Source organism: Pelophylax lessonae (genome assembly GCF_965119305.1).
Source record: "Pelophylax lessonae genome assembly, chromosome: 9".
Taxonomy (NCBI): domain Eukaryota; kingdom Metazoa; phylum Chordata; class Amphibia; order Anura; family Ranidae; genus Pelophylax; species Pelophylax lessonae.
The window spans coordinates 4,796,452-4,821,408 of NC_138776.1; the positions used below are offsets into that span (position 1 = coordinate 4,796,452).

Below are 24,957 nucleotides of genomic sequence, written 5' to 3' on the forward strand. Positions count from 1 at the left end.
ATCCACGCCCCTCCTCCATCTATCCCCGCCCCTCCGCAATCTATTCCTGCTGTTCATCACTCCTCCCCTCTCTATGATTGGAGTCGATATCTCCTCCCCCTCTTCCTGCCTGTCATTTCGTCTCCTCCCCCTGGTGGTGATTGGTGTGCTCTGTCTCCTCCCCCTGGCGGTGATTGGTGCGCTCTGTCTCCTCCCCCTGGCGGTGATTGGTGCGCTCTGTCTCTTCCCGGTGATCTCTGTCCCGTGAGTCTCCTCCCCCTGAACTCTGACTGCAGACGGGAAGACACCGGAGGGTGGGGGAGGGGTGAGATCTGTCCGTCCTGCAGGGACCCGCCATGGCGATGAGAGGATTGGTGGACGGAGAGTGCGGAGGAGCGAATCCCCTCATGTCCCTAACCGGACACTTCACCCAGGACAAGGGGCTCCGGGAGGAGGGGCTACCGCACGTGGCCTGGCCCCCGGGGGCCACATCAGTAAGTACTACAAACCCCCTCCCCCCTGTACTACAACCCCCTCCCCCCTGTACTACAATCCCCTCCCCCTGTACTGCAATCGCCCTCCCAATGTATTACAACCCCCCCCCCCCCCCCTGTACTACAATCCTCTCCCTCTCTACTACGATCCCCCTCCCAATGTACTAAAACCCCCCTCCCCCTGTGCTACAATCCCCTCCCACTACTGCACTACAACCCCCTCCCCCCTGTACTACAATCCTCTCCCCCTGTACTACAATCCCCTCCTACTACTGCACTACAACCCCCTCCCAATAGACTACACCTGTACTACAATCCCCTCCCCCCTGTACTACAACCCCCTCCCCCTCATACTACCCCTGTACTACAACCCCCTCCTACTACTGCACTACAACCCCTCCCCCTCATACTACCCCTGTAGTACAATTAGAACAACCCCCCTCTTCCTGTTGTACTACAATCCCCTCCCCCTGTACTACAACCCCCTCCCAATAGACTCCACCTGTACTACAACCCCCTCCCCCCATGTACTACAACCCCCCTCCTACTACTACTGCACTACAACCCCCCTCCCCCTGTACTACAACCCCCTCCCCCTCATACTACCCCTGTACTACAACCCCCTTCCCCCTGCTCTACAACCCCCTCCCCTCATACTATCCCTGCACTACAACCCCTCCCCCTGTACTGCAACCCCCCTCTCCCTGCACTACAACCCCCTCATACTACCCCTGTAGTACAATTAGAACAACCCCCCTCTTCCTGTTGTACTACAATCCCCCCTCCCCCTGTACTACAACCCCCTCCCAATGTACTACAACCCCCCTCCCCTCATACTACCCCTGTACTACATGCCCCCTTCCCCTGTACTACAACCCCCTCCCAATGTGCTACAACCCCACCCCCTCCCCCTGTACTACAACCCCCTCCCCAACATACTATCCCTGTACTACAAACCCCTCCCCTCATACTCCCCTGTACTACAATCTCCCTTTCCCTGTACTACAACCCCCTCCCAATGTGCTACAACCCCCTCCCCTCATACTACCCCTGTACTACAACCCCCTCCCCCTGTACTACAACCCCCTCCCCCATTGTGCAGTCTGTGTCTCCAGAGAAGGAAATGATGAGAAATCTCCCCGGGGGAAGGGAAATATTTATACTGATTTCTGTCCTCTGATAATTCTTCTTCTCTCTGCAGATCTCCAAACCTCTGGGAGAAGCCACAGAAGATGAGGTGAGGAAACACCGGTGACCACACCCCCTTCCCCTCCCCCTTCCCCTCCCCCTAGGGTTCTCTTCCAGTGACTCACTTCCTGTCCCCGGGTGACAACACTCACTGTCCTTTATCTATAAAGGGTCACGGTGTCACCCGAGGATTCTCTTCTGATTGGCACTACAGGCACCTCCCCCATCCTCATCTCTGTTACTAGAAGAGGGAGGTGCTTTGTAGTTCACAGAAGAGATCCGAGAACTCCGATGTCACTCCTACAGATTTCACCTCCGTCCACAGGAAGTGACGCCGGATTTCTGGCAGGATCAACAGCGGCGTCTCTGTGTACTACTCCAGGCAACACTTGGAAGGAGGGGACTATAACCCCGGTCAGGTCTGTGTCCCCATCTGTGTCCCCATTGTGGAGATTTCCCCTCACTTCCTGTCCCCATAGCCATACAGAAAGTGAGAGGAAATCCCCCCCCCCCAAGTGAGAACTAGTGTCCCCATTGGAGAGCTTTCCCTTTACTTCCTGTCCCCACAGCCAAACAGGAAGTAAGAGGAAATCCCCCCCCCCCCCCCAAGTGAGACCTAGTGTCCCCATCGGGGAGATTTCTCCTCACTTCCTGTTCCGGGGACAACCCAAAAGTTGGGATTTTTTTTTCTCTTTCGATGATAACAATAAATAGGAGAAATAGAGGGGATGAATCTCCCTAAGGGGGACACAGAGAGCAATAAACACCTGATTGGGGTTCTAACCCCTCCCCCCTCCGTCCAACACTAAAAATAAAAGAGTTTCCTCCAGTTATAGCGAAGACGCCGTCTCCGGCCTCCTGTGATTGGATGAGGAGGAGGGACTGAGAACGCAGCTTTGCTGGAAGCTCGCCATGGAAATTAGGTGGGGGATGGTAAATCCGGCAGCCCGGGGGCTGATCAGGTGACAACGTCACATTACCGGGGGTGGGGGGGAGGGGTATAGACGGGGACGAGCCGTACTTTTACTTCTCATCGTCTTCCCTCTGTTTTCCCATCAATATTGTGCCTGGAGTAATGGGGGGGGGGTATAACCGCTGGCAGGTTTGTGTCCCCATTGGGGGGATTTCCCTTCACTTCCTGTCCCCATAGCCAAACAGGAAGTGAGAGGAAATCCCTGCATGTGGGTCCCTGAATGCAGATTATGGGAGTGGCGGGACCCTCATAGATGTCATATGGGGGGGGGGGCGCAGCCCAGGTCACATGAATGGGGCGATCCGTGTGGGCCACACCTCCCCTGCCTGGGCCACACCTCCCTGCGGGCGACTATCATTGGCTGAGAGGGATTTTTATTAAAGAGACCCTGAATGAGATCCCAGCTAATCTAATACAGAGATCATCATCAGGAAATGGAACCCCCCCATCCCCCCACCTCTGTCCCCCATTTCTCTAACCTCTGCCCCCCCCATTTCTCTAACCTCTGCCCCCCCCCCCCCATTTCTCTAACCTCTGCCCCCCCCCCATTTCTCTAACCTCTGCCCCCCCCCCCATTTCTCTAACCTCTGCCCCCCCCCCATTTGTCTAACCTCTGCCCCCCCCCATTTGTCTAACCTCTGCCCCCCCCCATTTGTCTAACCTCTGCCCCCCCCCATTTGTCTAACCTCTGCCCCCCCCATTTGTCTAACCTCTGCCCCCCCCCATTTGTCTAACCTCTGCCCCCCCCCATTTGTCTAACCTCTGCCCCCCCCCCATTTGTCTAACCTCTGCCCCCCCCCCATTTGTCTAACCTCTGCCCCCCCCATTTGTCTAACCTCTGCCCCCCCCATTTATCTAACCTCTGCCCCCCCCCCATTTATCTAACCTCTGCCCCCCCCCCCATTTCTCTAACCTCTGCCCCCCCCCCCATTTCTCTAACCTCTGCCCCCCCCCCCCATTTCTCTAACCTCTGCCCCCCCCCCCCATTTCTCTAACCTCTGCCCCCCCCCCCATTTCTCTAACCTCTGCCCCCCCCCCCCATTTCTCTAACCTCTGCCCCCCCCCCATTTCTCTAACCTCTGCCCCCCCCCCCATTTCTCTAACCTCTGCCCCCTCCCTCCACCTACCACCTCTGCCCCTCCATTTCTCTAACCTCTGCCCCCCCATTTCTCTCTCTCTGTCCCCCCCCCCCCCCGTCCCTCTGTCAGGCGGTGTGGCTCTCAGTACAGAGATGTTCCCATGTAGGAGGTGTATCGGCGTACGGCCGGTAGATTGGAATGCAGAGTATTGTACGCCGTGTGCATCAGTCCTAAGGATTGTCTGGTTTATAATTTGTGACCCCCCCTCCCCCCCACTTTATTTTTGTGTCCCCAGCTGGTGTCGGAGTTCCTGCACTCCCGTGCGCCGTCTCTGCACTCCCGCGCCCCCCACACCTTCAAGATGGACGGCCTCCTGGCGGAGATGCAGCAGATCGAACAAAGCAGCTTCCGCCCCCAACCCCTGCGAGGTGAGAGATCTGCACACAAACATCGCCCTCCCCTCATCTCAGTTTATTCATTTTTTATATTATTACTAAACAAATTTTTATATATTTGGGGTCGACCGATATCGTATTTTCAGGGCTGATACCGAATTTTGGGTGGCACGGTGCTCCCTGCAGTGGGAGTGTGGGTGGGTGGCACGGTGCTCCCTGCAGTGGGAGTGTGGGTGGGTGGCACGGTGCTCCCTGCAGTGGGAGGGTGGGTGGCATGGTGCCCCCTGCAGTGGGAGTGTGGGTGGGTGGCACGGTGCCCCCTGCAGTAGGAGTGTGGGTGGGTGGCACGGTGCTCCCTGCAGTGGGAGTGTGGGTGGGTGGCATGGTGCCCCCTGCAGTGGGAGGGTGGGTGGGTGGCATGGTGCCCCCTGCAGTGGGAGTGTGGGTGGGTGGCACGGTGCCCCCTGCAGTAGGAGTGTGGGTGGGTGGCACGGTGCTCCCTGCAGTGGGAGTGTGGGTGGGTGGCACGGTGCTCCCTGCAGTGGGAGGGTGGGTGGGTGGCTCGGTGCTCCCTGCAGTGGGAGGGTGGGTGGGTGGCTCGGTGCTCCCTGCAGTGGGAGTGTGGGTGGGTGGCACGGTGCTCCCTGCAGTGGGAGTGTGGGTGGGTGGCACGGTGCACCCTGCAGTGGGAGGGTGGGTGGCACGGTGCACCCTGCAGTGGGAGGGTGGGTGGGTGGCACGGTGCTCCCTGCAGTGGGAGGGTGGCTCGGTGCACCCTGCAGTGGGAGTGTGGGTGGGTGGCACGGTGCTCCCTGCAGTGGGAGGGTGGCTCGGTGCACCCTGCAGTGGGAGTGTGGGTGGGTGGCACGGTGCTCCCTGCAGTGGGAGGGTGGGTGGCACGGTGCACCCTGCAGTGGGAGTGTGGGTGGGTGGCACGGTGCTCCCTGCAGTGGGAGGGTGGCTCGGTGCACCCTGCAGTGGGAGTGTGGGTGGGTGGCACGGTGCTCCCTGCAGTGGGAGTGTGGGTGGGTGGCACGGTGCTCCCTGCAGTGGGAGTGTGGGTGGGTGGCACGGTGCACCCTGCAGTGGGAGTGTGGGTGGGTGGCACGGTGCTCCCTGCAGTAGGAGTGTGGGTGGGTGGCACGGTGCTCCCTGCAGTGGGAGTGTGGGTGGGTGGCACGGTGCTCCCTGCAGTGGGAGTGTGGGTGGGTGGCACGGTGCTCCCTGCAGTGGGAGGGTGGGTGGGTGGCACGGTGCTCCCTGCAGTGGGAGTGTGGGTGGGTGGCACGGTGCTCCCTGCAGTGGGAGTGTGGGTGGGTGGCACGGTGCTCCCTGCAGTGGGAGGGTGGGTGGGTGGCTCGGTGCTCCCTGCAGTGGGAGTGTGGGTGGGTGGCACGGTGCACCCTGCAGTGGGAGTGTGGGTGGGTGGCTCGGTGCACCCTGCAGTGGGAGGGTGGGTGGGTGGCTCGGTGCACCCTGCAGTGGGAGGGTGGGTGGGTGGCTCGGTGCACCCTGCAGTGGGAGGGTGGGTGGGTGGCTCGGTGCACCCTGCAGTGGGTGGGTGGCTCGGTGCACCCTGCAGTGGGAGGGTGGGTGGGTGGCTCGGTGCACCCTGCAGTGGGGGGGTGGGTGGGTGGCACGGTGCTCCCTGCAGTGGGAGTGTGGGTGGGTGGCACGGTGCACCCTGCAGTGGGAGTGTGGGTGGGTGGCACGGTGCTCCCTGCAGTGGGAGTGTGGGTGGGTGGCACGGTGCTCCCTGCAGTGGGAGGGTGGGTGGGTGGCTCGGTGCTCCCTGCAGTGGGAGTGTGGGTGGGTGGCACGGTGCACCCTGCAGTGGGAGTGTGGGTGGGTGGCTCGGTGCACCCTGCAGTGGGAGGGTGGGTGGGTGGGTGGCTCGGTGCACCCTGCAGTGGGAGGGTGGGTGGGTGGCTCGGTGCACCCTGCAGTGGGAGGGTGGGTGGGTGGCAGTGGGAGGGTGGGTGGGTGGCAGTGGGAGGGTGGGTGGGTGGCTCGGTGCACCCTGCAGTGGGAGGGTGGGTGGGTGGCTCGGTGCACCCTGCAGTGGGGGTGTGGGTGGGTGGCACGGTGCACCCTGCAGTGGGAGTGTGGGTGGGTGGCACGGTGCTCCCTGCAGTGGGAGGGTGGGTGGGTGGCTCTCACTGAGTTCTGCAGAGTGTAACTTCAGCTCCCCGCCTCCTTCTTTTTTTTTTTTTCCCCTCATAGTTCAGACAAGCTTTATTCATTCTGCACTTTGAACAAATGTAGAGGAGAGAAGAATGCAGGTAAACCGGTACAACTTATGTAGGAGATTTGTTTCATCTCTGTGTTGTCCCTGAGGTCGGTCACTTCACTGGGTATATGGAAGGGTTTACAACCACTTTAATTCAAGGTGGGGGACACCATGTGACTGTAGCATGTATGGCCGCCTGTAGTTGTCTGCAGACTGAGCGATCGTCTCATTTCTCTCCATGTGAAGCCCCCGGGGTGGCAGATTTGGCTCTGTCCGAAAACTGGTCAGAGGAGTTCCTGGGACAGGAGCCGGAGGCGGTGGAGGAGGAGGACTGGACCCGAGAGTTCACTGACCAAGCAGGTAAGTGAGTGTGCCTATAGCCTGCCATCCACTGACCCTCCCCCTGCTGACCCCCCCCCCCCCCCCTCTCCCCCTGCCATCTGCTGGCCCTCCCCCCCCCTACTGACCCTGCTCTCCCCCCTGCCGTCTGCTGACCCCCCCTCTCCCCCTGCCGTCTGCTGACCCCCCCCCCCTCTCCCCCTGCCGTCTGCTGACCCCCCCCCCCCCTCTCCCCCTGCCGTCTGCTGACCCCCCCCCCCCTCTCTCTGTGTCTGCTGACCCCCCCCCCTCCTCCGTGTCTGCTGACCCCCCCCCCTCTCCGTGTCTGCTGACCCCCCCCCCCCTCTCCGTGTCTGCTGACCCCCCCCCTCTCCCCCTGCCGTCTGCTGACCCCCCCCCCCCTCCCTCACGAGGGTCAAAATATTGGAAAAAAATAAGCCTAGTCGTTTACCCCCCCCCCCCCCCCCCCTCTCACAAAAAAAAACAAAGTTTTGCTATGTACAGTAGGGTACGTGACAAAATTATTGCTGAATAAAAAAAGTCTCATTGCAGACATGAAGGCTCCATTCACACTTTGTGCGATTTGTCGTGCTGCGACTTCAGACTTCAAAGTCACATGACCGCTCGCAGCCCATTCTTTTCAATGGCACCTGTTCAAATTGTTGCAAGGTTAAAGTCGCAGCGACTTTGAAAAGTTGGCTGACCTACTTTGGTGAAACTTGGATCCCGGGAGTATAAAGTCACATCAAAGTCGCACTCCAAAGTCACCCTAGAAATCGTGTGAATGGAGCCTTACAATGTCCTCTGGCCTATGGGGGTCTACCACTAAAGAACCCCAACTTCAATTCAGTTTATTTACTTTGTCCTTCATAGAGAAGGGTGGCGCTACAACCCAGGAACTGGAAATAAATGATGGTCGTGGCTTCACCTCTGCCAGGACCGCCGCAGGGCACGCTGATGAAACAAAGATCCAAGGAGAGGAAGGTTGGCATCGAATTATTCAATGCATAGAAAATCTTCTTTATTGCAAACTCCTAGAAACAAAAAGGATCCCATACACAAAAGCTGACACCTTTCTGCCCTTGGGGGCGGGGGCCTTAGTTGGCCCGTTTCTGCCCTGGGGGGGGGGGCCTTAGTTGGCTCGTTTTTCTGCCCGGGGGGGGGGGCTTAGTTGGCCCGTTTCTGCCCTGGGGGGGCTTAGTTGGCCCATTTCTGCCTGGGGGGGGGCTTAGTTGGCCCATTTCTGCCTGGGGGGGCTTAGTTGGCCCGTTTCTGCCCGGGGGGGCTTAGTTGGCCCGTTTCTGCCCGGGGGGGCTTAGTTGGCCCGTTTCTGCCCTGGGGGGAGGGCTTAGTTGGCCCGTTTTCTGCCCTGGGGGGGGCCTTAGTTGGCCCGTTTTCTGCCCTGGGGGGGGGGCCTTAGTTGGCCCGTTTTTGCCCTGGGGGGAGGGCTTAGTTGGCCCGTTTTTGCCCTGGGGGGAGGGCTTAGTTGGCCTGTTTTTGCCCTGGGGGGAGGGCTTAGTTGGCCCGTTTTCTGCCCTGGGGGGGGGCCTTAGTTGGCCCGTTTTCTGCCCTGGGGGGGGCCTTAGTTGGCCCGTTTTCTGCCCTGGGGGGGGCCTTAGTTGGCCCGTTTTCTGCCCTGGGGGGGGGGGGCCTTAGTTGGCCCGTTTTTGCCCTGGGGGGAGGGCTTAGTTGGCCCGTTTTTGCCCTGGGGGGAGGGCTTAGTTGGCCCATTTTTTGCACTGGGGGGGCTTAGTTGACCCGTTTCTGCCCTTACAGACCATAGTCAATGTGTTTCTGCCTTTTACAGGCCTCATTCAATGCAGTTATCACCATAAAGGCCTTCGTCAATGTAATTCTGCCCTTACGGGTCTCGGGTGACTATGGCCCATAAGGGCAGAAACGGGTCAGTATTTCCTTTTGTGTATTGGATCCTTTGTCCCTATGGGTTTGCAATAAAGGATTTTATACCCTTTGAATATCTGGGTGCCGACCTTTCTCTACTTGGATACATCTATTACTTTTTCTATGTGCTTTTGTAAGCCTAGTTATGAGGTTGAATATTTTTTTCTTCCCATCAGCCATCCAACAACAAAGCGAGCAAGGAGATGGTTGCAGTGACCAGAGGAATGCAGTGGGAGGGGCCCTGAGACGAGCACCAGTCATCTAGCAGCTGTCTCCTTGCTAGCTGTGTTGTTGGGCGGCCGCTGGGGAAGGGGCGGCGCCCGTCTGACTTCATAGCAAATGAAAAGGAGGACAAAGTACTACATATACCTTCCTCCCTCCGGCACAGAATGCTGGAAAAATTGGGAGTTCTTCTTTCAAGGCCAGGTCCAGTGACCGCTATTCCATACACTGCGACTGGATAAATAAGAACCGCCACAGCCGGCCACCACTAAACAACTGTTTTATTTTAGATTTAGGCAGAATAAGGACAGTTGGTTGTTTTATTGCTGTCAAGGCCTTCCTGTCTTGGTGACACCAGGGCAGGAAGTGGTTAGAAATCTCCCCACTGGGGACACAGACAGCAGTAATTTCTTGACGGGGTTTTAATTAGGGTTGCACTGATATATTTTTTTTTTTTTTTATTTATTATTGGCGAGTACTGATCATTTCAGTTAAGTATTTGCTGATACTTTGCAGTGCGAAAAAAATAAATAAATTGGTGCAAGTCTTACTGCATGCGATTTACAGGAATGCAGTACGATGTCCCCCACTGCTTGTGTGTGGGATTAAAGCGCCATCTAGTGGGCAGTTTAATAAAATGTTAGAACTCGCAGTACCTATCTGACCACATGCAAAATAATCTACATAGGTGTCCCGGTCCGCCGATGATAGCAAATCAGGGCTGCTGGAGATGCTCACAGGGCTGGAGGAGAAGTTCGGAGACCCCCGTAGGTATAGGGTGGAAGTGATGTAGAGGTGGTCGGCCCCCAAGCTGACATCTCCTCCAGCCCTCTGAGCACCTCCAGCGGCCCTGATTTGCTATCATCAGCGGACCGGGACACCTATGTAAAATTATTTTGCATGCAGCCAGATATAGATAGAGAGAAAAGCGCCATCTAGTGGGCAGTTTAATAAATGTTAGAACTCACAGTACATATCTGGCTGCATGCAAAATAATTTTACATAGGTGTCCCGGTCCGCTGATGATAGCAAATCAGGGCCGCTGGAGGAGATGTCAGCTTGGGGGCGGACCACCTCTACATCACTTCCACCCTATACCTACGGGGGTCTTGAAACTCCTTCTCCAGCCCTGTGAGCATCTCCAGCAGCCCTGATTTGCTATATTGGAGGACCGGGACACCTATGTAGATTATTTTGCATGCAGCCAGATATGTACTGTGAGTTCTAACATTTATTAAACTGCCCACTAGATGGCGCTTTTCTCTCTATCTCTCTATCTATCCACCCACACACAGAGCGGAACGATGGGGGAAATCGCATGCGATGAGGACTGTAATCGCACTGCATTCCTGTTAAAGTCGCATGCGATTCTTTGCAGTGAGATTTGCGCCCATGCATTTTGTATTGACGCAAGTTACACTGCAAAAGTATCAGTTTCAGTAGCATTTGCAAAATATTCTACATAGGTGTCCCGGTCCGCCGATGATAGCAAATAATGGCTGCTTGAGGAGAATTTCCGGGACCCCATGGGTATAAGGCGGAAGTGATGTCAGCTTGGGGGCGGAACGCCTCTACATCTCCTCCAGCCCTGTGAGCACCTCTAGCGGCTGTGATTTGCTATCATCGGCGGACCGGGACACCTAGGTAGATTATTTTGCCTGTGGCCAGATATGTACTGGGAGTTCTAACTTCTTTAAACTGCCCACTAGATGGCGCTTTTCTCTATCTATCTCTATATCTGTATCTCTATATCTCTATATCTGTATCTCTATATCTCTATATCTCTATCTCTATCTATCTCTATCTCTATCTATCTCTATCTCTATCTCTATCTATCTCTATCTATCTATCTATCTCTATCTATCTCTATCTCTATCTCTATCTATCTCTATCTATCTATCTCTATCTCTATCTATCTATCTCTATCTATCTATCTCTATCTATCTATCTATCTCTATATATATATATATATATATATATATATATATATATATATATATATATATATATATATATATATATATATATATATATATATATATATATATATGCATGTAATTCGATTAGGAATCGCACCACATTCCTCTCAATCTCATGCGATTCTTTGCGGTGCAATGTGCATCAATACAAAATAAATGGGCGCAAATCACACTGCAAAGAATCACATGAGATTTCGACAGGAATGTGGTGCGACTCCTATCTGAATCCCATGCGTTTTCCCACGTGTGTGTGTATAGTAAGGGAAAGGCGCCATCTAGTGGGCAGTTTAAAAAAAAAAAAGATGTTAGAACTCACTGTACATATCTGGCCACATGCAAAGTATCTGTTTCGGCATTGGGAGCATTGGGCGGAGTGCCCATACCAAGCGTATCGGCAGCAGTGCATCCCTTCGTTTTAATCCCCCCCCCCCCCCCCCCCACCACTGTATCCAAAAAATAATTAAAAAATATGTGGCCCGGTTTCTTCCATCCAGACTGGAGTTTGATTTATTTTTCTCTTCTATTGATGAAGAATCGTCGCCCTCCCGCTGGGCGGAGGAGTACCTGCAGCAGTCGGAGGAGAAGCTCTGGCTGGGGGAGACAGAGGGAGCCATGGCAGAGAAATGGTGAGGGTTATACATTTTACTTGTGTGTTGCCTGTGACAACCAATCGGATTCTACAAGCATCAGAATGATGTGAGGTTCTACTGGAGGAGGCATGAACCCCTGCAAACGGTTTGGGACTTTGTGCTATCCCACTATAGGGGACTGAGAGCTCCTGGTCCATAAAGGACCTTTCTCCTGATCCATAGAGACTGCGATTATTCCAGGGAGTACAGTCCAGGTCACAGGGGTCTCAAACTGGTGGCCCTCGAGCTGTTGCAGAACTACAATTCCCATGAGGCATTGCAAGGCTGACAGTTACAAGCATGACTCCTATTGGCAGAGGCACAATGGGACTTTTAGTCCTGCAACAGCTGGAGGGCCACCAGTTTGAGACCCCTGGTCCAGGATCTTCTCCTCATCTGTTGTTCTTCAAGTCAAGTTGGACATCCCATAATCCCTATACCCAATCCAAGTTGTTTTCCCCAATAAAACAACAAAAGCAAGCCCATGGACTGATTTCTTGTGTCCGGATGCAAGTTGGAAATGCGTGTTGTCTGGCTGTGCAGGGATAGGGGTACACAGTGTCCAGCGGCTCTAAATCAGCATTTGTTATGAAATTTCAGAGTGGCTTACAAATTTGGTGTGATGGGTTTGATGTCACGTTGAGGCTGTGTGTTGTCCTCTCTCTCATCTCTCTCATCTTTATATTCCATTCTTCCCATGTAGGTGTCAGGAGTACCAACCTGAGGACGACCTGCAGAGGGAGGCGAAATCTCTTCTGTCCAAAGTAACCGACCCCAAACTGGCCAACAGTCAGGTAGACGATGGGCTGTGCTGGGATTATCACCCGTGTTCTCTTCATTCATCTCCTGTTCCTGTGTTATCTGCCCCCACCCGTCAGTTCTGATCCACAGAACTATTATATACAGTATGTGCTTCATATTAAAACCCTCTCTGGCCAGTCCCTACTCTACTCTGCAAAATGCAGATCCTCCAGGGGATATAGTTCCTATATGGGGAAATACACACAAGTAGGAGAGCTACAGACTCGGGTCTGGTCACTGATCTGGACTATGTAATAGAAATAAGATTTACCCCTGCTTAAATCCTGAGAGCTTCTACATCCACTATATTACCAAAAGTATTGGGACGCCTCTCTATATACACTATATTACCAAAAGTATTGGGACGCCTCTCTATATACTCTATATTACCAAAAGTATTGGGACGCCTCTCTCTATATATATATATACATGATATCACCAAAAGTATTGGGACGCCTCTCTATATACACTATATTACCAAAAGTATTGGGACGCCTCTCTATATACTCTATATTACCAAAAGTATTGGGACGCCTCTCTATATACACTATATTACCAAAAGTATTGGGACGCCTCTCTATATACACTATATTACCAAAAGTATTGGGACGCCTCTCTATATACACTATATTACCAAAAGTATTGGGACGCCTCTCTATATACACTATATTACCAAAAGTATTGGGACGCCTCTCTATATACACTATATTACCAAAAGTATTGGGACCCCTCTCTATATACACTATATTACCAAAAGTATTGGGACGCCTCTCTATATACACTATATTACCAAAAGTATTGGGACCCCTCTCTATATACACTATATTACCAAAAGTATTGGGACGCCTCTCTATATACACTATATTACCAAAAGTATTGGGACGCCTCTCTATATATACACTATATTACCAAAAGTATTGGGACGCCTCTCTATATATACACTATATTACCAAAAGTATTGAGACGCCTCTCTATATATACACTATATTACCAAAAGTATTGGGACGCCTCTCTATATACACTATATTACCAAAAGTATTGGGACGCCTCTCTATATACACTATATTACCAAAAGTATTGGGACCCCTCTCTATATACACTATATTACCAAAAGTATTGGGACCCCTCTCTATATACACTATATTACCAAAAGTATTGGGACGCCTCTCTATATTACCAAAAGTATTGGGACGCCTCTCTATATACACTATATTATCAAAAGTATTGGGACGCCTCCTATATACACTATATTACCAAAAGTATTGGGACCCCTCTCTATGTACACTATATTACCAAAAGTATTGGGACGCCTCTCTATGTACACTATATTACCAAAAGTATTGGGACGCCTCTCTATATACTCTATATTACCAAAAGTATTGGGACGCCTCTCTATATACTCTATATTACCAAAAGTATTGGGACGCCTCTCTATATACACTATATTACCAAAAGTATTGGGACGCCTCTCTATAAACACTATATTACCAAAAGTATTGGGACGCCTCTCTATATACACTATATTACCAAAAGTATTGGGACGCCTCTCTATATACACTATATTACCAAAAGTATTGGGACGCCGGCCTTTACACACACATGAACTTTAATGGCATCCCAGTCTTAGTCCGTAGGGTTCAATATTGAGTTGGCCCACCCTTTGCAGCTATAACAGCTTCAACTCTTCTGGGAAGGCCGTCCACAAGGTTTAGGAGTGTCTATGGGAATGTTTAGATAGGGAGAGGGGGGAGAGATTGGCGCGATCGGACTATACGGGCTGCTACAGTAGTCTACATTGTGGGCAAATGAAACAGTCCAGTGGAATTGCTTGAACACTTTGATGGCTGCAGGCTTATAAAGGGTGAAGCAACCCTGTGTGGATCCAAAAAGAGAGAGAGAAGACCAAGCGCCGATCTAAGTGTAGCAATGCAAGTTTTTAATATCACATAAAAGGAGTGTTACTCACAAAGGTGCATAAAAGCAGTAGAGGGTCTGTGTGGTCACATCCAGGGTGTCCTTCCGATTTGGCTGCAGCGCTGATGGTGTGGGGGACGAGCGGTGATCTCCTGTTGCGAGGCAGGGGACGTGCTGATCCTCAGCGGTGGTGGTACAGCGTGGGTCCGCCGGTCGGAGGGCTATGATGTCACTTCCTGGAGACACAGTGGGGGATAGAACGGCCCTACTGTGTCTCCAGGAAGTGACGTCATAGCCCTCCGACCGGCTGTGTGTTGAGTTATTTTGAGGGGACAGTAAATTTACACTGTTATACAAGCTGTACACTCACTACTTTACATTGTAGCAAAGTCTCATTTCTTAAGGGCCGGTTCACATTAGTGCGATCGCGGAGATCGCATGTAATTCGGAGCGCACTGCTCCTAAATTACATGTGATCTCTGTGCGGTGCAAATTTCAGCCATACAGTTTGCATGGCTGAATTCGCACTAAACACGCACAGGACCCTTTTTTTTTTTTTTTTATCCGCAGCAGAATCGGATTGCATGGTGGTTCACACTTGTGCCATCCGATTCTGTGCGAACTTGCAAATCGCACTGCGATATGCGATCGCAACTTGGGGTGTCGTTAACCTTTAATTGACACCCCCTGCGTATCGCATATGGCAGTGTGAACTGCCAGGGGTGCGGATGCGATGTGGGAACACGCTGCATATTCACAGCGTTCCCGCATCGCACAAATGTGAACCGGGACTCCGTGTTATCGCATGAAAAAAAAGAACGATAGAATAAAATATTTACAAAAATACGGCTGCTGGAGGAGATGGCCGATGTTCTGCCAAAATCTCCAACTCCAAGCCACTTCTGGTGATTTCTCTTGGAGGTTTGGACCAGTTGGCGTTTTCTCTGACCACAGACAGCCTGTACACTCCAGTACACCTTCTAATGAGATGACCTTGTTGGTCCGCCTGCTACTAACCGACAACATGGCCGCCTCCAAGGCAGCAACAACTTTCTTTTTTTCCTCCTTACCTGGTCTGTGAAAACAGGCAACTGGTCGTATTCTGGAGTGTACACCCTGCTGGTGGTCTGCGAAAACACCGACTCGTCCAAATCTCCAATTATTGCTGCTGTAGAGTCACCAAAAGTGACGTGGTTGGAGATTTCGGCAAGTTGGAGTTTTTGGCAGAACACCGGCAGTCCACCCCCCCAAAGCTGACCTCACTTCCACTCTATACCCACAGGGGTCCCGTAACTTCTCATCCAACTTGGTGGACTGAGGGCATCTTGTGGCAAAGAAGTGGTACTGCATGATACAATTCTGGAATGAGTTTTTTTTTTTTGTTATTTGCGCTCAAGGGGACATAAAAAAAATCGTATGTATGTATATGTATATATATATATATATATATATATATATATATATATATATATATATATATATATATATATATATATATATATATATATATATATATATATATATATATATATATATATATATATGTGTATGTGTGTGTGTGTATGTGTGTATGTGTGTATGTATATATATATATATATATATATATATATATATATATATATATATTAATAATAATAAAAATAAAATATATATATTTTTTGCGCATATATATTGTTTTATTGTATTAGCAAAAAAAAAAAAAATTATATAATTTTTTTAATTATTAATATATACACACACATATCCATTTTTTTTTTTTTTTGCATATATATATATATATATATATTTTTTTTTTTATATATAAATAATTAAAAAAAATATACAATATGCTATATTAACATGGAGTTGGACTTTAAGAGGCTTCATGCAGGAATTTTGTCATCCAGTTTTTACAAATGCCATGTCTTGTCTTCATTGCCTCCATTCTCACACTCTCTCCGTGTCTCTCTTTCTCTTTCTCTATTAGTTCTTACAATTTGTGAGGAAGATAGGAGATGGGGAGATGCCTCTCTCTCAGGCTTCAGGCGATACGTCCCAGGCGGCCTCCCAGGCAGAGCAGTGGTCAGAACAGTTTGTAAAGGAACAGGTAGTGATCAGCCCCTCGGGGGGGGGGGGGGGTGGGGGTGAAATGGGAGAGAGGTGTGCAGACATCCTGTTACGCTGGCCATACATGTATCAATTTTATTTTTTTTTATTTTTTTAATGGTTTCCTTTTTTTTTTTTGTGTTTTTTTTTTTTTTTTTTTTTTTTTTTTATTAAATGATTAATAATTATTAATTTAATAATAATAATAATAATAATTAATAATATTATTTTTTAATTAAATCCAATTAAACATTTTGAAGAGATCATTTGATAGAACAGATGGAAAATATCAGTAATTGGATACGGCTCCCGATGCTTTTATAATGGTGGCTGCAATTTCCAAATATTTCAGGAGACACTGGACCCGGATGTGGGTGGTGGCTCCCATGGCTTATTGTGACCCTTGTAGACCCATGGGCATCAGGAGGAGGATCAGAGGGCGTGCCTTCAAAGTGGGCGGGCATTGCTGCCTGGAGGAGGGCGAGCCTTTCAAAGTGGGCGGGCATTGCTGCCTGGAGGAGGGCGAGCCTTCAAAGTGGGCGGGCATTGCTGCCTGGAGGAGGGCGAGCCTTCAAAGTGGGCGGGCATTGCTGCCTGGAGGAGGGCGAGCCTTCAAAGTGGGCGGGCATTGCTGCCTGGAGGAGGGCGAGCCTTCAAAGTGGGTGGGCATTGCTGCCTGGAGGAGGGCGAGCCTTCAAATTGGGTGGCATTGCTGCCTGGAGGAGGGCGAGCCTTCAAAGTGGGCGGGCATTGCTGCCTGGAGGAGGGCACCTACATGTGTAAGCGGTACAGCCAGGCTTGCACAGACTCCACCCACATCAGGCTCTGTGGCCTGCAGCGTCCCCAATCAACATTTGGCAAAAATATCTCCAATCAAAAAATGTTAAATTGTTGATTTTTTTTTTTGCATCAAAATGACCCCTACAGCTTCTCTTGATTTAAATCGAATTAAATCTGAACTCCAGGATAAACAAAATATCATCTAAATACATTATTTATGTGTATTCTTCCTTAAATCTTGGGGGGGGGTCTATTTATAAAAAAAAAAAAAAAAAAAATTGCTGTATGAATGTGAGAAACGTTCTCATGGCAGCAACAAAATAATCGCCATATTTTGTCCAATATGATTATTTCCTATGATCATAGGCGCCATCTAATGGCCATAAAATGATATTGTCCTACAATATTTAAATCAGGAAAATACTGAATTGCAGCCACTAGATGGTGTTGACAGTCAAAGGAAATATTCATATTGGAAAAAAACAAAACAGATTTTTCGTTGGGGCGGTGTGAATGTTTGTCACATTCGTATAGCAGTTTTATTTATTTATTTAATAAATAGACCCCTTGCTTTGTGTGTTTCCCCCAGATCTGTGCAGTCATCCAATGTGAGACTTCCTGTAATAAAGACCGCCCACTGCTGCTCTCTCTCCTTGTGCAGGGGGGACTGGTCTTGGCTCCACCCCCTCCTGTATTAGGTGGAGCCTGCTGGGCCCCTTCCAAAGCTCTGCTCTCTCTCCTTGTGCAGGGGGACTGGTCTTGGCTCCACCCCCTCATGTAGTGGGTGGAGCCTGCTGGGCCCCTCCCACAGCTCTGCTCTCTCTCCTTGTGCAGGGGGGGCTGGTCTTGGCTCCACCCCCCTCCTGTAGTAGGTGGAGCCTGCTGGGCCCCTCCCACAGCTCTGCTCTCTCTCCTTGTGCAGGGTGACTGGTTTTGTCTCCGCCCCCTTATGTAGTGGTTGGAGCCTGCTGGGCCCCTCCCACAGCTCTGCTCTATCTCCTTGTGCAGGGTGACTGATCTAGTCTCCGCCCCCTTATGTAGTGGGTGGAGCCTGCTGGGCCCCTCCCACAGCTCCCCTCTATCTCCTTGTGCAGAGAGACTGGTCTTGTCTCCGCCCCCCTTCTGTAGTTTTCGGTACTGGGTGGAGCCTGCTGGGCCTCTCCCACACAGGCTGTGTACAGCACAGTGATGATGTCACTGCTAATTTTACAAGGTGATATCTGGGTTTGCCAAGGCATTTGGTGCTCAGAGTGGATTTCTATCCTTTGTGATTATTGAGGAATAGATTTAAGTTTTTGTTGCGGGAGTTCAGCTTTAAAATGATGATTTGGGTGAAGGGACGAATGATTGAGCCGATATTTGTTATTTATTTTTTTGTTTTTTTACCCATCCAGCGGTTACAATTTTAATTTTTAAAGCGTGAAATTAATTGAATTTTCTGTGTAATTATTAAAATAATCAATCAGATTGATCGGTGTATGGCCGGCTCTGGACTGTTAGGTCTTCTATGGCTTCCTGTCCGTCCTCTTCAGATAGAATCCCCATCAGAGCTCTGCCCTTACATTGGAGTCCACCTTAAGAACTTCCCTTACATCAGGGTCCCCATCAGAGCCCCCCTTACATCAGAGCCCCCCTTATATCAGAGCCCCCCTTATATCAGAGCCCCCCTTATATCAGAGCCCCCCTTATATCAGAGCCCCCCTTATATCAGGGTCCCCATCAGAGCCCCCCTTATATCAGAGTCCAAGTTGATAGTCTGCAAAGAGGAGATCTGATGGTGACGACATCAGGGTCACCTTTACATTAGAGTTTCCCCAGTGTAGTGATACTCCTCCTCCTGTGATTGGTGAGCAGGCTGGAGGCGGGGCAGTGACACAGAAGGGAAATGTAGCGTCACCCCCCCCCCCTTTTATATAATGCGGTGAAGAAGTAGAGAGTTGCGATTTATTCTGGCAGGTAAAAGAATCCACATTTAGAGATTCCAGAGATGTGATTGGCTGCTTGGCTGGAGTTCAACTTTAAGTTATAAAAAAGATCTTTTAATTCTGTTCAGAAAAATGTAACGATCCCTTCTATTCCAATGACCGCATCCCGTAACTTCCTGTGATTGGCTGACGGTCAGGGAAAGGATCTCCCCTTATTTCTCTTCCCTATGGGAGGAGTTCGGAGCTTAGCAAAGCCTTCCCATTGGGCAAAATGACCGAGTACTGACGTGTGTCCGAGTTAAAGTGCAACTCCAGCCATAATAATTTAGATAGTTTTCACCTTTTCTTGGGAAGAGTTCCGGCCTCACCAGCCAATCACATCGGTGATCAGTCCCAGTTTTAGAAGCCAGGCTGGTACAGACCAATCAGGAGACTTCCCCCAGTTATGTCTATTGGGTCTTAAATGGGATGAAGACCCCAATAATGAACTTCCTTTGTTCTGTTAAATATTCCATTGAAGGCGTTCTGTTATATCTGTGCAAAGAATACTTGTTGATCCTGCCAGAAATCTTGTGGGCTGATGACATCCTGTGGCAGTGTTGTCAGCATTAATTCAGGCATTCTCTGTGGACTACAGACCCCCTCCCCCTCCATATTAATGGCCGTGAAGGGGCAACTCCATAGTAATGGCCATAGGTGGGCAACTCCATAGTAATGGCCGTGGAAGGGCAACTCCAAAGTAATGGTCATAGTGGGGTGGCTCCATAATAATGGCCACGGAGGGGGGGGTGGCTCCATAATAATGGCCACGGAGGGTGCAGCTCCTTAGTGATGGCCGCGGAGGGGGCAGCTCCTTAGTGATGGCTGCAGAGGGACAACTCCATAGTGATGGCCGCGGAGGGGGCATCTCCTTAGTGATGGCCGCGGAGGGGGCATCTCCTTAGTGGTGGCCGCGGAGGGGGCATCTCCTTAGTGATGGCCGCGGAGGGGGGCATCTCCTTGGTGATGGCCGCGGAGGGGGGCATCTCCTTGGTGATGGCCGCGGAGGGGGGCATCTCCTTGGTGGTGGCCGCGGAGGGGGGCAGCTCCTTGGTGATGGCCGCGGAGGGGGGCAGCTCCTTGGTGATGGCCGCGGAGGGGGGGCATCTCCTTGGTGATGGCCGCGGAGGGGGGGCATCTCCTTGGTGATGGCCGCAGAGGGGGGGCATCTCCTTGGTGATGGCCGCGGAGGGGGGCATCTCCTTGGTGGTGGCCGCGGAGGGGGGCATCTCCTTGGTGGTGGCCGCGGAGGGGGGCATCTCCTTGGTGATGGCCGCGGAGGGGGGCATCTCCTTGGTGATGGCCGCGGAGGGGGGGCATCTCCTTGGTGGTGGCCGCGGAGGGGGGGCATCTCCTTGGTGGTGGCCGCGGAGGGGGGGCATCTCCTTGGTGATGGGCATGGTTTTGGGTTGGGATGTCCAACAAGCCCATAGAGGTGAGATGATCAGGGGGGGTCTACAAATATTTGGCCATATTACGTCTTCTCCTTTCTCTGTGTACATTCCTCATGAACATGCGTGCCTCCTTGATGTCCCTGTTACCCCCCCTATTGTCCTGAATGTTGGTCTTTACATCAGATATTGGTGTGTTTTTGCTCTTTTAGAGCTGCTTTTCTATAGCCGCTGGTGAGGATCTGCAGTTTTGCTCCACCGTTCCGCATCAGATAACGTACCGCCGCTTCTTCACACTCTTCTTCTACAATCCTTCCCAGCGTATCGCATATGGCAGTGTGAACTGCCGGGGGTGCGTGTGCGATGCGGGAACAGGCTGCGAATTCGCAGCCTTCCCGCATCGCATAAATGTGAACCGAGCCTAAAAGCTGAACTCCGGTATTTGTAAATATTGTCCAAATCCATTCGTCATGCGAGTTCTTCCTGAATCTTCCAGATCTGTGCCGTCACCCAGTGTGAGACTTCCTGTAATAAAGACCGCCCACTGCTGAGCTCTCTCCTTGTGCAAGGGTGGCTGGTCTTGGCTCCGCCCCCTCCTGTAGTTTTCTGTGGTGGGTGGAGCCTGCTGGGCCCCTGCCACAGCTCTGTGATGATGTCCTTGCTACTTCTACCAGGTAATATCTTAGATTGCAAAGGCATTTGGTGTGCGGAAAGTGGATTTATATCCTTGTTGGCTGTTAAGGAATAGATTTAGGTGAAAATATTTGTGCCCGGAGCTCAGCTTTAAGGGTCTGGGATATGAAAGTGAGGAACGCCGGGGTCCATGCTATGTAATAAAACTCTGCATTATTTTTTGCTTCATTTCAATTTGTGGTTATTTTATTTCTGGAGATTTACATTCCTGTCTTCTACTCTCCGCAGACCTCGGCTGAGCGATGGGTTGATGAGTTCACCCCCCTAGAGAAAGACTTCCAAAATGCCAAGGCTGCAGTGGAGGTAACGTGGGTTTTTTTTAAATTTTTTTTATTGGTAATTTCCATATATAAAAAAAAAAAATATAAATATATATATAATATAAAAAAAATATACACACACACACACTATATATATATATATATATATATATAAAAAAAAAATATATAAATTATTTATATATATATAATTTATATTTTTTTTTTATATATAGTGTGTATGTATGTATATGTGTGTGTGTATGTATGTGTGTATATATATATATATATATATACACACACTATATATAAAAAAAATATAAATATATATAATTTATATATTTTTTTTTTATATATTGTGTGTGTGTGTGTGTATATGTATGTGTGTGTATATGTATATGTATGTGTGTGTGTGTGTGTGTGTGTGTATATATATATATATATATATATATATATATATATATATATATATATATATATATAAATTTTTTTTTTTATTTATTTTTTTTTTTTTTTTTGTTACTGTACAATAATTTTTATATATATGTGACTGACAGGGGAGAGGGATCAGACCCAAATCTTGGGTTGTCCCCAGAAAAGTAATGGAGGGGAAATCTTCCAATGGGGACACTAGTTCTTGTGACCTTGGGGGGGGTTGCCTTAATTTGCAAGGATTTCTTCTCACTTCCTGTTTCTATGGGACAGGAAGTGAAGGGAAATCTCCCCAATGTGACACTGATGGTGGAGAATACACTGAGAGGGGATATAACCCCCCCCCCCCCTCCTACTCTAACCAAAATGGGGGGAAAAAGTTTTGCCTGTAGTTCTACTTTAGGATTTATACCTGTAGAATTTTGTTACAAAATTGTTGTAATCAGAACAATTGTCAAAAACTGTCTCTGTTTATATTTCTTTTTGATACTTTTTTTGGTGAATGAGTAGGGGTAAAATTTACCCCATATTCATTCACGTAGTGGGGGAGAAGGTCAGGGCTGGGATCGGGGGAGATGAGAGTCCGGTATGGATTTTGGGAGGGACCATGCGCCCTTTTTAAATTTTGGTGTGGGGGTTCCTCTTGAAGTCTGTACCAGATTCCAAAGGTCCTGGTAAGGATTGGGGGGCCCCCAAGCTGTTTTTTGTTCACAATGAGAATCCCGCTGACAGCAAATGAGTCATTTGTTGTTAAGGACGCGGTGGCCACCGGGTTTCAAAAATTTTCATCTGAACTGCAGCTAAAATCACAGCTGGACCATTGAACAGAAAACGGAGGGGAAATTCGCATCACACCGAGCCAAATGGGAAGAAATGAATTAATAATTGGCTCCTGGCCAAGAATAATGACAGGAATCGGTTCAGTGCCGGTGACCCCGGAGATATAAGATGGTGAGGGGGTGACAGAGCCCACCTGACTCCACTTTATATCTGAAGGATCTTGTTGGTGATCTGATGAGGACGGGGAAGAAGTTATTTGGTGTTATCAGTCTTGGTGTGACTCCGAGTCTCTTCTCTGTCCTGGGCAGGCGGACACGGATTTCTGGGACAAGCTGCAGGAGGAGTGGGAGGAGATGGCGAAGCGGGATGCAGAGTCCCATCCGTGGCTCTCCGACTTCCAGGACCTCTCCGCCAAATCCTACGACAAGGTGACAATCACTTTTTCTTCAGCTTTTTTCAGGCGTAAAGGGAGAATTTTAAATGACTTTTATCTGAACTTCATTACAAGTTCTACAGAGAAGCCCTGAGGAGGGAGGAGGCGAATTCCTGGAATGTGTTGGCTGTACTCATTAATTATTTCATACCAGCAACAAATTATCATCTGACCCATTGCACCACGAGGTGCTAACTTTATACTGATTTCTATTCGTCCAGTTTCTCTCTCTCTCTGTCTCTCCCCCCCCCCCCCCCCCTCGCTCGTTCTCTCCTCTTCCCCCCCCCCCTCGCTCTTCCTCCTCTCCCCCCCCCTCGCTCGTTCTCTCCTCTTCCCCCCCCCCTCGCTCGTTCTCTCCTCTTCCCCCCCCCCCTCGCTCGTTCTCTCCTCTTCCCCCCCCCTCGCTCGTTCTCTCCTCTTCCCCCCCCCCCTCGCTCGTTCTCTCCTCTTCCCCCCCCCCTCGCTCGTTCTCTCCTCTTCCCCCCCCCTCGCTCGTTCTCTCCTCTTCCCCCCCCCCCCCCTCGCTCGTTCTCTCCTCTTCCCCCCCCCCTCGCTCGTTCTCTCCTCTTCCCCCCCCTCGCTCGTTCTCTCCTCTTCCCCCCCCCCCCTCGCTCGTTCTCTCCTCTTCCCCCCCCCCCCTCGCTCGTTCTCTCCTCTCCCCCCCCCCCCCCTCGCTCTCCTCTCCCCCCCCCTCGCTCGTTCTCTCCTCCTCTCCCCCCCCCCTCGTTCTCTCCTCTCCCCCCCCCCTCGTTCTCTCCTCTCCCCCCCCCCCTCGTTCTCTCCTCTTCCCCCCCCCCCCTCGCTCGTTCTCTCCTCTCCCTCCCCCCCCCCTCCCCCCCGCTCGTTCTCTCCTCTCCCTCCCCCCCGCTCGTTCTCTCCTCTCCCTCCCCCCCCTCCCCCCCGCTCGTTCTCTCCTCTCCTACCCCCTCGCTCGTCCTCTCCTACCCCCTCGCTCGTTCTCTCCTCTCCTACCCCCTCGCTCGTTCTCTCCTCTCCCTCCCCCCCCCCTCGCTCGTTCTCTCCTCTCCCTCCCCCCCTCCCCCCCGCTCATTCTCTCCTCTCCCTCCCCCCCCTCCCCCCCGCTCGTTCTCTCCTCTCCTCACCTCTCCTCTCCCCCCCCCCCCCCCGGCTTGTTCTCTCTTCTCCCTCCCCCCCCTCGCTTCTTGCTCTCTCGCCCCCTTCCTCGCTCGTTCTCTCCTCTCCCTCCCCCCCTCGCTTCTTGCTCTCTCGCCCCCTCCCTCACTCGCTCTCTCGTTGCTCACTTTCCTGCTTCTTCTTCTCTCTCAGGGATATACCTTTGAAGAAGACAATCCATTCTCGGAAGTGGAGCAGCCCTTTGAGGAAGGTCTGAAACGCCTTCAGGAAGGAGACCTCCCCAGCGCTGTCCGGTGCTTTGAGACTGCAGTGAAGAGAGATCCCAAACACATGGAGGTAAGAGGGGGAAGAGGGGCGTCTGATATAAAAGTGGGCAACATCAGATGTCTACAATGTTTAGCCTGGGAGAAGGCCAAACGCTTCTCATGGGTCGGGGGATTGCCATGGATCCCCCCCCCCCCTGCTTTGCTCTGTAATTTTATTTGCTGGTTCCTATGTCACTACTGTGTCCTCTAGTGATTTAGGAGCCAATAGGAGGGACCGCTGAGCGTAGCCCGGATCCAGCACCCTGGAAGTTTGAGATTCTGAACATTGTTCAGTGGTGGTCTCATTGCAGTACAATGTAGGTTTGTGGTGGGAGAGGGGTGATATAGAAGTACAGGGAGGGGGGGGGGGGGGGTGGGGGGCCGTGTGATATAGCGGTACAGGGATGGAGGGGCGATGATATAGCGGTACAGGGAGGGGGGCGTGTGATATAGCGGTACGGGGGGGGGGGGCGTGTTATATAGCGGTACAGGGAGGGGGGCTGATGATATAGCGATACAGGGAGGGGGGCTGATGATATAGCGATACAGGGAGGGGGTTGGTGATATAACGGTACAGGGAGGGGGTCGGTGATATAACGGTACAGGGAGGGGGTCGGT

General features: G+C 51.0%; 1 protein-coding gene across 1 annotated transcript in view; it reads left to right on the top strand.

Annotated features, from left to right (window-relative positions):
* The first annotated feature begins 313 nt into the window (after positions 1-313).
* PEX5 (peroxisomal biogenesis factor 5) overlaps positions 314-24,957 on the top strand; it is a 31,042-nt gene continuing 6,398 nt past the window's right edge. The window contains exons 1-10 of the mRNA XM_082268042.1: positions 314-473; positions 1,675-1,710; positions 4,009-4,141; positions 6,585-6,702; positions 11,275-11,406; positions 12,113-12,203; positions 16,091-16,210; positions 21,266-21,340; positions 22,815-22,934; positions 24,227-24,370. Coding sequence (XP_082124168.1) covers positions 336-473; positions 1,675-1,710; positions 4,009-4,141; positions 6,585-6,702; positions 11,275-11,406; positions 12,113-12,203; positions 16,091-16,210; positions 21,266-21,340; positions 22,815-22,934; positions 24,227-24,370 — 1,107 coding nt within the window. The 5' untranslated portion in view covers positions 314-335. The remainder of the gene's footprint in view (positions 474-1,674; positions 1,711-4,008; positions 4,142-6,584; positions 6,703-11,274; positions 11,407-12,112; positions 12,204-16,090; positions 16,211-21,265; positions 21,341-22,814; positions 22,935-24,226; positions 24,371-24,957) is intronic.